We start from the raw sequence: 14,950 nt of genomic DNA, 5'->3' as shown, positions 1-14,950 counted from the left end.
ACGTTTCCTAGAGTACATAAACCGAGTGTTTGGCTCAGACGCCTCGCCATTCCACTCCGCATGGGAAGTCTGAGTCTTTCTGGTTCATTTGTTACCATGTCTCAGACCCAGGCACAGGCTAAATTCCTGTTTTGACTATTCTTCCGGCAGCGATTTGGCTGCTCCCTCGGATTTATTTTCTAGCAGACCCACTGCAGAGGCTTTGTGGAGCTGGAGATGTCCAATGTCATGCTTAGTATTTTACCCAAGCCATGATCCACCTCTTTGGTCACGTTTCTAATTTTCCTGTCCTGTTTAGGTTTTGCTGTTGGATGGTATTAGAGGTGAGAGAGCGTCCGTGGAGGAGTGGCTGGTTTCAGTGCGACTGCCCCGGATGGTTTCATTCCATTGTGCCAAACTCTCTCCTGGTCTGTCTCTCGTACCATTGGCATCAGCTATTTCTCCTAGTGTTTGGTGAGATTGTTGTGCCTTGTGGGTCCAATGAGCTATAAATGCAGCAAACCTTATTTCTTACCTCTAAATGAGGAGAGATGGAGCTAGGATAATTTTGGTACCTTTTCTATTTGACTGCAGGAACAGTGAAGTCTTACTAGTGTTATTTGATTTGTATTATCACAGGGCTTCTTGGTCCATATTTCCATCATCAGGACGAGCCATTCCAGAGAGAGGAGAGAATGGAGACCTCCCCCTGCAAAGCCAGGACCAGAGATGATGGGCCCAAGCAGAACAAGGGTAGTCATCCAGAACACTGGCTTACCGCAGCCCGCCCCATCCCTCCAAAGAGACTCTGGAGGCCATGGCTTTCCACAGGTAGTGCCTTTGGACAGTGGAGGGGATAGATGAGCGCCCACAATGTTTCACCAATGGCTGCATGTTAAAAATCCCCAAACCTTTCCTGGAGTGTCTCATTCTGTTTGTATGAAGCATTGTGAGAAAGCAACTGTGGGCAGGTCACTCTGAAGGTGAATGTGCGAAGTGTCTGCAAGCCAGCAAAAAATAAAGGCATGTTTTGTTTCAAAAGTGCGTGTGCTCTCGGCAAGTCCCTGGGGCTCCTGGCATGTGGCCGAGGCAGACCTTGCTCTCCGACTTCTGACATCCTGTTCTAAGTCCATCCGGAGTGGGACTCTGCTGTGGGTTACTGACCTACATTTGATTCAGTTTCTTGGGAGAAAATTTACATGAGTTTTCCCCATGTTTTTCCTAAAAGAAACAAATTAAATCCACAAATGCCTTGTGCATCTGGAGCTGCATGGAGGAATTTGGCAGGCCAAGGAGGTTTTAACCTCAAGAGTAACACTTGACAAGCTGCTAGAACATTTTTGAAATATTACATTGTTTGGAATGTTCCAGGCGAGGGCTGGGAAAGCAGCAGTTATCAGCTTCCCTGTGAAACCCCAGACACAAACTCTTTAATGTACATTTATTAATTTACGAAAACAATATGATGAATTATGGATTCAGATTTACTCTCCTTTAATCAGCTTTGTTTTTACTGTAGTAATTTTCTAACCAACCGTTAAACGCTTGGGCGGATGTTAGCAAGATGAGCCTCTGCTCAAGATGAGCACAGAGAGATGTGCAGGGCCCAGCCTTCTGTTGAAATGCACGTGTACATGTCCAGTGCAGGCTTCGAGCTGGGTTAGCTTCAGGTAAGGGGGCTGAAACAGAAGGTGCTTCCTGCTCGTCCGTCCATCAGCAGGGCTGGGTGGCCTTGCCCCTGCCTCTGTCCCCAAAACTCCGCAGGCTGCCTGTCATTTGTCTGAGAGGAAAAGAGCCATTGGCCGCCATGCATCAGCCTGGCCTTCCCGGCTTCTGGTGCCCCTCAAAAGCATGGTTCCTGATCTAGCGGGTAAGGGCCGTTCCACCCTGCGATTTGCACCAGGAGGGTTTGAAGAAGAGTGCTCAGTGGAAATCAACCGATCTCCCTGCCCCCCCCCGCCCCCGCTCCCACCCTGTGGGCCCGGATTCTTGTGGGATCTCTCTGGGGAGCTTCTGGAGAGTCTAGAGAAAGGGGGAGTACACTGCCAAGCCCCTCCTCATTAGGTGCCCCACCAACCCAGCTCCAGAGGTCTCTGCGGAATGGGTGTGTGAGGAGTGTGGCTGGTGTGCAAAGACCCGCCTGGTCATGAGGTTTTGGCCTGGAGCTGGAGCCAGAGGCCATGCCAGGTTTGGGCCTATCCCTCTGCTACTAAGGGTACATCTGCCCTGTGATCTGAGGGACAATCCCAGCATGGGTGGAAGTAGCTGCCGTGGCTTTCCCCGTTCTAGCATGGCAACACGCAGCAGCCTAGATGCTGAGACGTTGGCTTCCCTGTGGGCCGTACAAGCGCGCCGGGGACCTTGGGTTCCTCATCCCATTGCTAGCCTGTGCTGCTGCGTCTCTGCTTCTCTTTTTAACCCTGCTGCGATCACGCCTCAGAGTGCCAGGCTGACCTCTTCTGAGACAAGCCAGTGGTGAGGTTTTAGGCATTCCCACAGGTATTGGTAGGCCAGATAGAGCAAGTATCGCCGAGGAACGGAAAAGGATCTGGAGAAGAAAACGCTGTTTATATTTCAATCTAAACATTCCTTTGGTTTCAGCATCATGCAAAATAAACTTTCACATGCTACTGATTTTTTTTCTTCATCACAAAGCCTATCGCTGTTTGAACAAGCAGGGCAAAGGCGCTGTCAGAAGTGGTTATGTACAGTGCAGCTGGCAGCAAGAATTACGGCTGCGGGGCGACGTTCTCTCAACTCACCCAGGAGCACAGGGCTATCGATCAATGATGTGGGCTTGTGAAAATGTGCAATTTTTCTCATGTGTGCGAGGCACATGGGTGTCAGCTGCAGCTCTGAAAAGAGTCGGGTTTGTGTTGTGCGCATGCACCAGGTGCTCTTTACGGAGGTGTTCGGTGCTAATTATCCAACAGAGAGCACGGCGCACCTAGTGAAATATAACCCTTGTTATGGCGTTCAAAAGTTACCTTCCTCCTTGTAGTGCTGGAGCATCATGATATGAGCGAGGTGAACGTTTTCATTTTCAGTGGTTTCTAATTATGTGGCACCTTCTAAAAAAATTGTGGAAAATTTTCTGTTTTAAAACACTTGTTCAGGTTTAAAAGTAAAAAAAAAATCTGAAAATTTTTAGACTTTTTTTTTTATTTAGTTGTTTTTATTTCTACCCTTCTCCCCTGATCTTTTCCAGTGGCTAAGGAGAAAGAAGGGGGAGGTAGAACCCCCCCCCCCCGAACTGAATTGAAAAATGAGAACAGTTTTATTTTTTTGTTTTGAAAACTAATTGTTCTTCATCAATCACTGAAAAATGTTGAAACTTCCCATGAAGAATTTCAAGAGAACAAGGTTATTTTTTTTTACCCTCACCCCCACATACCATTTTTCCATTGCCTCTGATTCGAATTTACAGCCCACAAATCTTAGCACAGGTCCTGTGCTAATGGGGATGTGTGAGCAGGGGAGTTACCCTAGAGGGAGGGTGAATTCTATATCGTCCTTCCTGAAGGACGCGTGTGCTGCTCTGGATTCAGGATTGCAGCTGTGCTGTTTATCTGCCCTTGGCATATGGTTTCACTGGGACACTCGACTGTTTTTGTTTCATACGTTGATCCCCACAGCAGTGTCACTGTTGTTTCAGTAGGTTTTAAATCGTGGGCACGTCTGTTCAGTTGTTCTGTCCATGAAGCGCTGGCTTAGGTGTGCTGCAGTGAAAAGAGGGAATAAGGGAGTTTCTCTGCTTTTCAGTCATGTTGATTTGTGCGGTAAGGGCCAGGTTTTACGACATGTTGAATCAAAAGCAAGTCTGCCGAGCAGTGTGGTTGATTTGCTTTCTAGGGAATGGGATGTTTGTGCAAGGAGCCAGCCCTGGAAACTGAGACCTTTGTGTATTGGCTGATCAGGTGCAGCAAAATCATCCCCATTCACACGTGTTCTCCTTGGCCACAGGCTCCACTTGGAGTGAGAGGGTAGGTCAGTCTCCAGGGCACATCGAGCCCCAAGAGTCCTGCAGACGGGTTTTTAACAGCATTAGCTGGATGTCCGAGCAGGTGTTCAGTCTGCCATCAGGGCAGCATGGTGTGGTGTCTTCCCCGCCCTGTTCTCTTGAACAGATCCCTTCCGTGTTGCTTGGCTCACGGGGCTCCCCAGTCTCTAAGGGAGTGTGCATTGGAGATTCCCTTTGCCCTATTCAGCTACCCCCGCAGAAGAGAGGAAAGCCCTGGGTTCCCTGGACTGGCGCCCGGATCTCCAGCTCTTAGTGGCTATTGCATAGATCAGCGGGTCTCAAACTTTATCAATCCAAGGACCCACATTTTGATTTAAAAATTTTCATGGACCCCCCAAGCCGGCATCTCATTTTCCCCAGAGGTGCTCAACCCCCACTCATCCCCAGACCCTTCCCAAGTCCATCCCTTCCCCCAAAGCCCCACCTCTGCCCCTCCTCCTCTTTGCCTCTTTCCACCCCTTTCCCTGAGCACGCTCCTCCCCCTCCCTCCCCGCACCTCCTGCATGGTGCTGATCAGCTATTCCCTGTACGCAGGAGATATGTGGCGGGAGGGCAAAGAGTTGATCAGTGGGGCTGGTGGTCCAGGACATGACTCACGGACCCCCTCTCTGCAGATCCCAGTCTGAGAACCACTGGCATAGACGGTCTGTTTTCAAGAGGGCTGTGAGCCATCCAGTCGAGCGGTTAGTAATGCTGTGTATGAAGCACTGCAAACTCTGCTCCACACACAGCTTATGAAACCCGGAACCCGACAGGCCATTTTCCCCTATGGATTGTTCCTCGCAATCTGGGCTGTCGCTCAGGGTCCTGCCAGGGAAGGCACCTGGCTGGACTGGCTGTGGGTAGTGCTTAGGCACGATGAGAATAAAGCCAATGTCCTGCTGGAAGCCTTCGGGGCTGGAGGAGGGCAGGCCAGCGCAGACACTTGTATCTGATCACCAGTTGCATCCCTCTGCTTTCTGTTCTCGGATAACAAGGTGTCCAACCCCTACACAGGGAGCAGTCGTGGCATGAAGAGGCCTGCACTTCTGCACCCTCTGCTGCCCAGTGCACCCTGGATCTAGGCCCGTTTGGGGATGTGTGTGCAGGTTTGTGGTTAATCTGTTACAAGAGGCAGAGCCCAGTCCCATCTGGGTTGGCAGGAGAATCTCCTTCCCTTCCCTCTCACATAGCTTGCTCCGGCCTGGTCTCTGCTCCTGGGATTAGCTATGAGCACTGACCCTCACTGGCTTTCCCTGCAGCAGAAAGCCTGGATGCTGTTGTATTAAGGCACTAGGCTAGCGTGTGACATGTGGGTAGAGGGTCAGAACTGAGCCCAGGACGGCAGTTCAGTTGCATGGCAACAGTCAAAGTCTTTTGTGTTTGTTCCATGCTGGAGCAAAACCAGAATGTTTGTTTCAACCCTCTTCCCCAGGCTAGACTTGTGTCAAGGTCCGTTTTCAGATGAATAGTGGAGCTAGTGACTTGGGAAGGGGGGGTGGCTGTGTCCATCCTGCTGGTCAGAGCACTCCCCAGGCATGTGGAAGACCAGGTTCAGGTCCCTGATTTGGAGTGAGCTGGCTCTGAATTAGGCGGAACAGGGACTCCACCCTGGCTCTTCCAGTCCCAGCCAGTGCCCTAGCCAGGCCATAGAGTGTGAGAGACTCTCTCTCCCCTTTCTGATGAAAACGTCATCAAAAGTGATACGTCTCCACACCCGGTTAGGCTGTGAGGGAACAGCAGAGGGCCCTTCCCACCAGCTCATTTGGTGATTCTGGTGCTAGCAACAGAGGCTGATCCAGCAGGCAGGGCACTAAAATCAGGCTGTGTGTGGGCCCGAGGCAGGTCTGGCTATGCCTCAGGGTGCGGCCGTGCAGTGGGATGGGACTGGAGCGCTGCCCTGCCTGCCAGGTGACCACAGTAAGGGCCAAGAGGTGTGTGGATCACACATGCACATAGAGAAGGGGCTAGCTCCCCGAGAACAGCCCCAGGTCTCAATAACCCCAAAGTCACCAGAACAGGGGCAGCTCCCTGCAGCAGCCCCCTGAGCGCCAGCTTCTCTGGGGTGGTATTTGATTGTTACTGCTGCTGGGCTGAGTCTGTCCAGGTCATGTCAGGCAGTGGGTGGGATCTGCAGGGCAGCCTGGACCTTCTGCCCCCCAGTTGCAAAGGCTTTAGTGGGCTGCTGGCACTGGGGCTCCTGGGCATGTCTGAGGGAGCCGGTGCTCCAGAACCAGTGGTCTATGCGGAGCTGCAAGAGGCACGTAGAACTGCTGGTGGTGGGGGCTGTGTCGTGCAGGCCATGTGCAATGAGGGAAGCTACAGCAGGGGCAGCGTTGAGCAGTTGAGGCAGAGAAGAGCTTTCTGCCCTCTGGGCATTTTTAAAGGCAGTGTCCAGCATTGGGCCTGGGGCACTGTCTGCATGGCAAGTGTCCCTTCTCATTGGGAGGAGTGGTCACATGGCCCCAGCAGAGATGTTTGGGGCGGCAGAGGAAAGCTGACTTCTAACAACAGGACAAATTGTTCACAGGGCTTGTGAATGTTTAGCTTGCACCCATCCTCTTTCACGAGCATCTTCAGCTAAATAACGTACAAATAAAAGAAGCACAAAATGGGAATGATGGAGAAGCATGTTCATGTACACAATTTGCTGTGAGTTGTATCTGGGTTTGAACACGCAGGCTTACAGCTCTGCCGTGCTTTTAAACAATGGACTTGTTCCTGCTTTACCTCGAAGCATGATTCTTCTCTCTGCTCTGGGATTTGCTCTGCTGCAAACTTAGACTCTTGTGCATCATCTCGCAAGCAATGTACCTGGTTTAAGACACCTGGGTAATGTATGTCCGTACTGTGTGTCAGAAGGCAGCAGCCCTCTGAGTTTTTCCTTCACTTACAAATTAATTATTTTCTCACTGTGAGCTCGCCTCAGTTTCCCCTCATGCTTCCCACAGTCTCCATTATCTTCTGCACATTTTACTCCCTTAGTTGACTTTGTGCTTATTAAAGAAACAACAAGAAACATCTACTGCTCTCTGGAATTTGTTGTCAAAGACTGAGAATCCTTTAAAGAAAGTGGGATTTTCCCCCCAAAACCATTAACTACAGAGTGTGTGTGTGTGTGTGTGTGTACCTCCCTAGTATAAGGCACCCACTATCTATGTTAGCAAAACAGCTCAATATGTTTGTGCAAATTTCATTTTGTTCTTGTTTCTCTCCTCTTCATGTACTCACATGATCTTGGATGGGGGATTCTCAATCAGTTTTTGCTGCCAAAAAAAAAAAAAAAAAACCCAACGAACTGGCAAGCATTCATATTTCAGTCCTGGAGTTATGTAGGTTAAAGTCTCCTGGTGGAGACAACAGAATGTATCAGAAAGAAAGCAGAGAGCTGGAGATGTTGCCTGCTAGAAGGAAAGTGGAATAAGGGACCATGTTATTCTATAGCCATCTCCAGCTTGAATTTGGACATTTTTAAGGTAAGTGGAAGTCACTTCTTGTTTATCTACTGTTAAAATGTTGTTAAAAATATATTGCTTTACCTACCATGAGGCAATGTGTCATGCTGCTTTAAGTGGAAGCATAGCAAATACAAATACAATACCTTACAAAAATATAAAATGAAAAGAAAAAATCTGAAATGAATCATTGAAGTGCAGACAGCTGAGCATGTAGAAACAGCTGGTGCTAGTTCATGACAATTTATCTAAAAGTAAACATAAAACAGTCCTACTGAGAGTAAATCAAACAGATAAGACTTCATGGCTCTATTTCCAACACTTCAAAAGGTGAGAAAAAGGTGATCTGTACAATTAAAAACAAATCCCTCACCATGGTGGAGGAACTGTTTAATTAACAGTAAACTGAGTTTAAGATCCGGTGTGTGTGACTTTAAGTGAAGAAGCACTAATGTATTAGGATACATCCATCTGCTGCCAATTTAATTCTTATTACATTATGATAACTGAGTATTTAAAAGTTCATTTTACCAGATTTTTCTAGGCAATGTATTATTTACTGTAGTATTAAAATATTTTGTGCAAACTATACATGATCATGCATGAGAAGAATTGCCTTAAGTTGTTAAAATGATAGAAAATATTGAGGTTTTCTGAGGCTGTCATTCACCCTTCATTAAATAAAACAGCATTGTTAGATCTCAGTGGGCTAGATCCTGCAATCCTTAAACAGTCAAAACTCCCCGTGTCTTACCGAGACCTCGGCTAGGTCTGAAACGGCTGAATTTATACCGTGCAAGCATTTTTAGTAGCATAAATATAAACGGTTCCGTGAGTATTTAAACAAGCAGTAAGTGTTGTTTTATCTTACATAAAGACGCATATTAGAATGTCAAAATGACATCCTTTTTATTCATTAAACTCTTACATAAGAACATGAGAGAGGCCATACTGAGTCGGACCAAAAATCCATCTAACCCAGTTAACAGACTGTTTCTGTACGATACTCCTAGCATTAAACAGAAAATCATTGGTCACCAAAGCTTTGAGGCTGCAGTCAGAGGTGTTTCCTTAATAGTATAACAGCAGCAACAGTAGTGGCCTGTTGCTCCCTAACTGGATTAATTGTATTGTACAGAGTAGAGATGTGGACACTAATTTCCCAAACTCATCTTGTGAATGACCGGCTGGGCCTTTGTGATAAGGGATCAGACCAGAGGTCCATCTAGCCCTGTCTTCCAACAGTGGCCAATGCCAGGTGCCCCAGAGGGAATGAACAGAACAGGTAACCACCAAGTGATCCATCCGGGGGCAGCTCCAGGCACCAGCACGCCAAGCGTGTGCTTGGGGTGGCATGCCGTGGGGGGTGCTCTGCCGGTTTCCGCGAGGGCGGCAGGCAGGTTGCCTTCGGCGGCATGCTTGCGGAGGGTCCACTGGTCCCGCAGCTTCGGCGGACCTCCCACAGGCTTCCCACCAAATCTGCAGGACCAGGGACCTCCTGCAGGCAAGCTGCCGAAGGCAGCCTGCCTGCTATGCTTGGGGTGGCAAAATACCTAGAGCCGCCCCTGGATCCATCCCCTATTGCTCCTTTCCAGATTCTGGCAAACAGTTTCTAGGGACACCATCCCTACCCATCCTGGCTAATAGTCATCGATGGACCCATCCTTCATAAATGTATCTAGTTCTTTTTTGAACCTTGTTATACACAACATCTTTTGGCCTTCACAACATCCTTTGGCAAGGAATTCCACAAATTGACTGTGTGTTGTGTGAAAAAATACTTCCTTTGGTTTGTTTTAAACCTGCTGCCTATTAATTTCATTTGGTGACTCCTAGTTCTTCTGATATGAGAAGGAGTAAATAACACTTCCTTACTTACTTTCTCCACACCAGTCATGATTTTATAGACCTGAATCATATCCCCCTCTTAGTCGTCTCTTTTCCAAGCTGAAAAGTCCCAGTCTTATAAATTTCTCCTCATACAGAAGCCGTTCCCTACCCCAATCATTTTTGTTGCCCTTTTCTGAACCTTTTCCAATTCCAATATACAATGTGACTAATGCTCTGCTTGTTGTGCACATGTAATGAACGCTGAATTGAAATTTCACATGAAGCAAGTCCCCAAAAGATGTGTGACTGAGCTCTGTCTTTACTCCTCTATTCGTGGCTATGTGTTGTAGCTGCTCCTGCGTTGTATTACGGAACTGAAGGCCAGTCCTGCTCCCACTACACTCCAATGACTAAACTTCCACAGACTTCATTGGGAGCAGGATCAGGTCCTTGCTTCCCTGACATGTTCTTCTCTCCCAGTGAATACACAGCACTGGGAGACAGGAGACCTGGGTTCTATTCCCTGATTTGCACTAGTCATTGTGTGACATTTGCAAGCTTTGTAGCTTTCTCTATGCCTTAATGGCCCACTCCATGAAATGGAGCTTTGCCTCACTTGTGGGGTGGTTGGGAGGTGAGATGAATGTCTGTAAAGCGCTGTGAGCTCTTTGCATGGACATGCAGAGAATGTCAGCTGTGAGAAAGATGGGAAACAGGATGAGCACATGGAGAAGAGAATCAGGAAAAACCCAGCCTGGGACTTGTCCTGAATCAATGGGCTTTCCTTTCTGCTGCCCACAGCAAGAACCTCCTCAGAATCTCAGAAAAAACCCAGACGCTCATCCCTTTGCTAGGCCTAATTAGGACGTGCCATCACCTCTCTTTGGAGCTAATTGTACCCTGTCATTGGGATAGAAGTTCTGAGAATAGCAAAGTATCAGAGGGGCGGCCGTGTTAGTCTGGATCTGTAAAAGCGGCAAAGAATCCTGTGGCACCTTATAGACTAACAGACGTTTTGGAGCATGAGCTATCGTGGGTGAATACCCACTTCGTCGGATGCATGTAGTGGAAATTTCCAGGGGCAGGTATATATATGCAAGCAAGCTAAAGATAACAAGGTTGGTTCAATCAGGGAGGATGAGGCCCTGTTCTAACAGTTGAGGTGTGAAAACCAAGGGAGGAGAAACTGGTTTTGTAGCTGGCAAGCCATTCACAGTCTTTGTTTAATCTTGAGCTGATGGTGTCAAATTTGCAGATGAACTGAAGCTCAGCAGTTTGTCTTTGAAGTCTGGTCCTGAAGTTTTTTTGCTGCAGGATGGCCACCTTAAGGTCTGCTATAGTGTGGCCAGGGAGGTTGAAGTGTTCTCCTACAGGTTTTTGTATATTGCCATTCCTAATATCTGATTTGTGTCCATTTATCCTTCTCCGTAGGGACTGTCCGGTCTGGCCTATATACATAGCAGAGGGGCATTGCTGGCATATGGTGGCGTATATTACATTGGTGAACGTGCAGGTGAATGAACCGGTGATGGTGTGGCTGATCTGGTTAGGTCCTGTGATGGTGTAACTGGTGTAGATATGTGGGCAGAGTTGGCATAGGCCATCACATACAGTTCCCAGCTAAAACCTCTCCAACGCATCATCAGGGACCTACAACCCATCCTGGACAATGATCTCACACTTTCACAGGCCTTGGGTGGCAGGCCAGTCCTCGCCCACAGACAACCTGCCAACCTGAAACATATTCTCACCAGTAACTGCACACCGCACCATAGTAACTCTAGCTCAGGAACCAATCCATGCAACAAACCTCGATGCCAACTCTGCCCACATATCTACACCAGCAACACCATCACAGGACCTAACAGATCAGCCACACCATCACCGGTTCATTCACCTGCACGTCCATCAATGTAATATACGTCATAATATGCCAGCAATGCCCCTCTGCTATGTACATCGGCCAAACTGGACAGTCTCTACGGAAAAGGATAAATGGACACAAATCAGATATTAGGAATGGCAATATACAAAAACCTGTAGGAGAGCACTTCAACCTCCCTGGCCACACTATAGCAGACCTTAAGGTGGCCATCCTGCAGCAAAAAAACTTCAGGACCAGACTTCAAAGAGAAACTGCTGAGCTTCAGTTCATCTGCAAATTTGACACCATCAGCTCAAGATTAAACAAAGACTGTGAATGGCTTGCCAGCTACAGAACCAGTTTCTCCTCCCTTGGTTTTCACACCTCAACTGCTAGAACAGGGCCTCATACTCCCTGATTGAACTACCTCATTATCTCTAGCTTGCCTGCATATATATACCTGCCCCTGGAAATTTCCACTATATGCCTCCGACGAAGTGGGTATTCACCCACGAAAGCTCATGCTCCAAAACATCTGTTAGTCTATAAGGTGCCACAGGACTCTTTGCTGAGAATAGCAAAGGTGATTTTGTAGGCCTTGTTTGACTCTCACACTGGTTTTCTATCTGCAGGTGAACAAGGTGATGATCAAGGTGTCTCTAGCACGAGAATTTCTAGCAGTGAATATCTCCTCCCCAATACCCGAGATGTATAGTAATTACTCCAGGCTCAACACTACGGAAGAAACTCTTCAAGATGTACATTCCTCCACTACAAACGTATCGACTGAGCAAATGTCTCCCTCTACCTGTCCACTTCTATATTCAGATTATCAATTTACACTGATTCCGGTGCTCTATTGCGTTATCTTTGTCCTTGGGCTTGCTGGCAACAGTGTGGTGGTTGTGGTTCTCTGCCGCCATCACGGCCCGAAAACCATTGCTAATATTTACATTTTCAACCTGGCCATGGCCGATTTGTTGTGCCTAGCCACACTTCCCTTTTGGGCAGCCTACTATGCCTACGGATACAACTGGCTTTTTGGATCTGTGATGTGCAAAATTTCAAGTTCCGTTCTGTCTCTGAGCATGTTTGCAAGTATATTTTTCATCACCTGCATGAGCATGGACCGGTACCGGGCTATTGTCTATCCTATTCGATCTCAAAAGAGAACACTGCAACAAGCTTCACTGATAGCATTGCTTGTCTGGGGCCTGGCTTGTTTGTCTTCCCTGCCCACGTTTTATTTCCGTGACACGTCCTTCATTGAAAGCTTGGGGGTGAATGCTTGCATTATGGCTTTTCCCTACAAGAAGTATGCAAAGTGGTCTGCTGGAACAGCCTTAATGAAAAACACTCTTGGCTTTTTGATTCCTTTAATTGTCATAGCCACATGCTACGTGTGGATCTGGATGCACTTAATGAAAGCACGGGAATTTAGGAAAAACAAACAAAAAAGAGACAAAGTCTTGAAACTGGTGGCTACAGTTGTTGTGGCTTTCTTAATCTGCTGGCTTCCATTCCACATTTTAACCTTTTTGGATGCCCTGGCTCAGATGAACATCATTGATAACTGTGACATTACAACAGTCATCGACACTACTTTCCCTTTTGGAATCTGCCTGGGATTTGCAAACAGTTGCATCAACCCTTTGTTGTACTGTTTCATTGGACACCAGTTCCAGGAGAAGCTCCAACATCTGTTTAAGCTGCGAGTCTATCAGTTTAACAGCAGCAGACAAAACTCTTCTTCAAGAAAAAAGAGTTATCTTAAAGATGCCGAGGCCCCTGGGGGCTGTGACAAAGAAAGACTGAACTGTAAACCAACACTGTAGGTAGCAAACAGGGTTTCTTTGGGGCATCTGGATGCTATTAATGCCAAAACACTATTCTTCTTTTTTTCTTCCATTTTCCAGGTACAATATGTTCAAAGGAGAATTTATTTTAATGTACCTGTTCATCTACTTTACCTGCCTTTTGGCAAAGAGCAATGAATGTAGAATTTTTACATAAGGTGTAATATATGTAAAATAAACCTATACACGACATTTTAAAATTATAAGATTGTATGTAGCTGGGGGCACGTGAATGCAGTTTAATACTACATAGGAAAGGATGACCAAAAATAATGCTACTAAAAGACTGTGCAACAGAGAAGAATTTGAATATTACACCCCTCATTAAAATGTCTTCCTGAAAGAGTTTGTCCTGATAAAAAGCTGTCAATCGTGTTATAAAATGAGTAAATTACAGATATTACTGTACCTGTTTGTAAGAAAAGATTTTGTTCTGTATTTCATTTAGTGAAAGTACTTGATTAAAAGATGAGATTATTTATGCGTTCTGAAAGAACTCTCCCCACACGTTTTGAAAACACTGGACTTATTTCCTGTTTGTTTGGTTCTGGGACCATTGCAGCAAATAGACAGTAATTGGATCAAAACCAAAACCTTTCGAACACTGTCCCCAAGCCAGAACTGCTGAAATATCTAGTGTTGGAGGGGAACCTTTTGATTCAGGAAAGCTTTTGGGGAGGAGAAAGAGACACATACCTGCTCTACAGCCTGGTGGTTGGGGGTCGCAGGCTGGGATGTGGGAGACATAAGTTCCTGATCTTCTTAACTGAGAGCAGTTTTCTATCTCAGGTCACTCAGAATCAGGCAGAGCAGCAAGTGGGGCTCCCAGGCCATCGCCCTAGACATCAGTCTGTGAGTCTGACCCATCATAGAACAGATACAGCTATAGGAAACATTTTGGGTCAGCCAAGATTTCATGTTCTCAGAAATGTTCTGACCTGCTCCAGGAACGAGCGGGGCCCTGGTTGATTCTGGCAGTTAATTGCTCGGCAATTTCTGAAACCCAGAGTGGAGCTACAGCCACACAAATAATCATATTCAGATAATTGCCTGGTATTTAAAGGGACAGGGTCATGGAACGGATACTGTCACCCTTTGCAAGGTCAGTAGTTCGGGGCAATATTTGGCACCTTTCTTGTTCTGAGCAGAGAGGCCAAGCCCTGAATGAATCCGCAATTACACACTAGAAATGTGAATGGACCCCTCCACAGCCTCTGCTCTCAGCATTAGAGTCATACGTCTGGTCAGTGTGGCCCCCTTTACAAGCACTGCATTCTGCCTGCAGTCTCGCTGCCTGCTTGCAGAGGCCAAACCAAAAAGTTGTTTGGACTGAGAATTGTTCTGTGCCCCACATTTAAATCCAGCTACACTGAAATCTGTAGTCATATGCAAATAATTACTGGCAACCTCTGTGTGTGACCCAGCAGCAGCCAAGTGGAAACTCCCCCTGCAGCAGATTAACAAACACAGCCTGGGGTTCTATTACTCCCTCTGGTGATTTGCACAGCTCTGTCGGGAGCTGTGGAGGGGATGCGACTTATCTGCTACACAGATATGGTAGGGGTAATTTATAAGCACCGAGGGCCAGTTTCTGCCCTCAGTTGCACCCACGATAGGCTGTAACCCAATGGAATTATGTGTGTGCCATAGAGGGTGGAATTCAGTGGAGGAGCTCCTGCTGTCAAGGATATTCATTTCCCCCTGCAGGCTGATTGCACTCTTTGTTTCTGCAGCTGCATGGAGATTAAGAACTTAAGAACGGCCACACTGGGTCAGACCATGGTCCATCTAGCCCAGTATCCTGTCTCCCAACGACACATGCTTAGAGGGAATGAACAGAACAGGGCAATCATCAGTGATCTGTCCCCTGTCATCCAGTCCCAGCAACTGGCAGTCAGAGGCCTAGGGACACTCAGACGTGGGGTTGCATCCCTGACCAAGCTGGGTAAAACCGGGAGCTGGGCCT

The 14,950-nt window shown here is 47.2% G+C and overlaps 1 protein-coding gene across 1 annotated transcript; it reads left to right on the top strand.

Moving 5' to 3' along the window:
• Positions 1-7,216: 7,216 nt before the first annotated feature.
• Positions 7,217-13,461, top strand: AGTR2 (angiotensin II receptor type 2). Its single transcript, XM_030575288.1, has 2 exons — positions 7,217-7,455; positions 11,761-13,461. The coding sequence occupies exon 2, from the start codon at positions 11,773-11,775 to the stop codon at positions 12,961-12,963; it is 1,191 nt and encodes a 396-aa protein (XP_030431148.1). The 5' UTR covers positions 7,217-7,455; positions 11,761-11,772; the 3' UTR covers positions 12,964-13,461.
• The last annotated feature ends 1,489 nt before the right edge of the window (positions 13,462-14,950 follow it).

The sequence above is a fragment of the Gopherus evgoodei genome, chromosome 9 (genome assembly GCF_007399415.2).
Source record: "Gopherus evgoodei ecotype Sinaloan lineage chromosome 9, rGopEvg1_v1.p, whole genome shotgun sequence".
In the NCBI taxonomy this organism is placed as follows: Eukaryota; Metazoa; Chordata; order Testudines; family Testudinidae; genus Gopherus; species Gopherus evgoodei.
The sequence above is the reverse complement of the archived record's forward strand: the minus strand, read 5'-3'. Positions and strand labels throughout refer to the sequence as shown.

Coding starts and splice junctions, on each gene's coding strand:
- AGTR2 (XM_030575288.1), top strand. CDS start 11,773: ATGATCAAGGTGTCTCTAGCACGAGAATTTCTAGCAGTGAATATCTCC.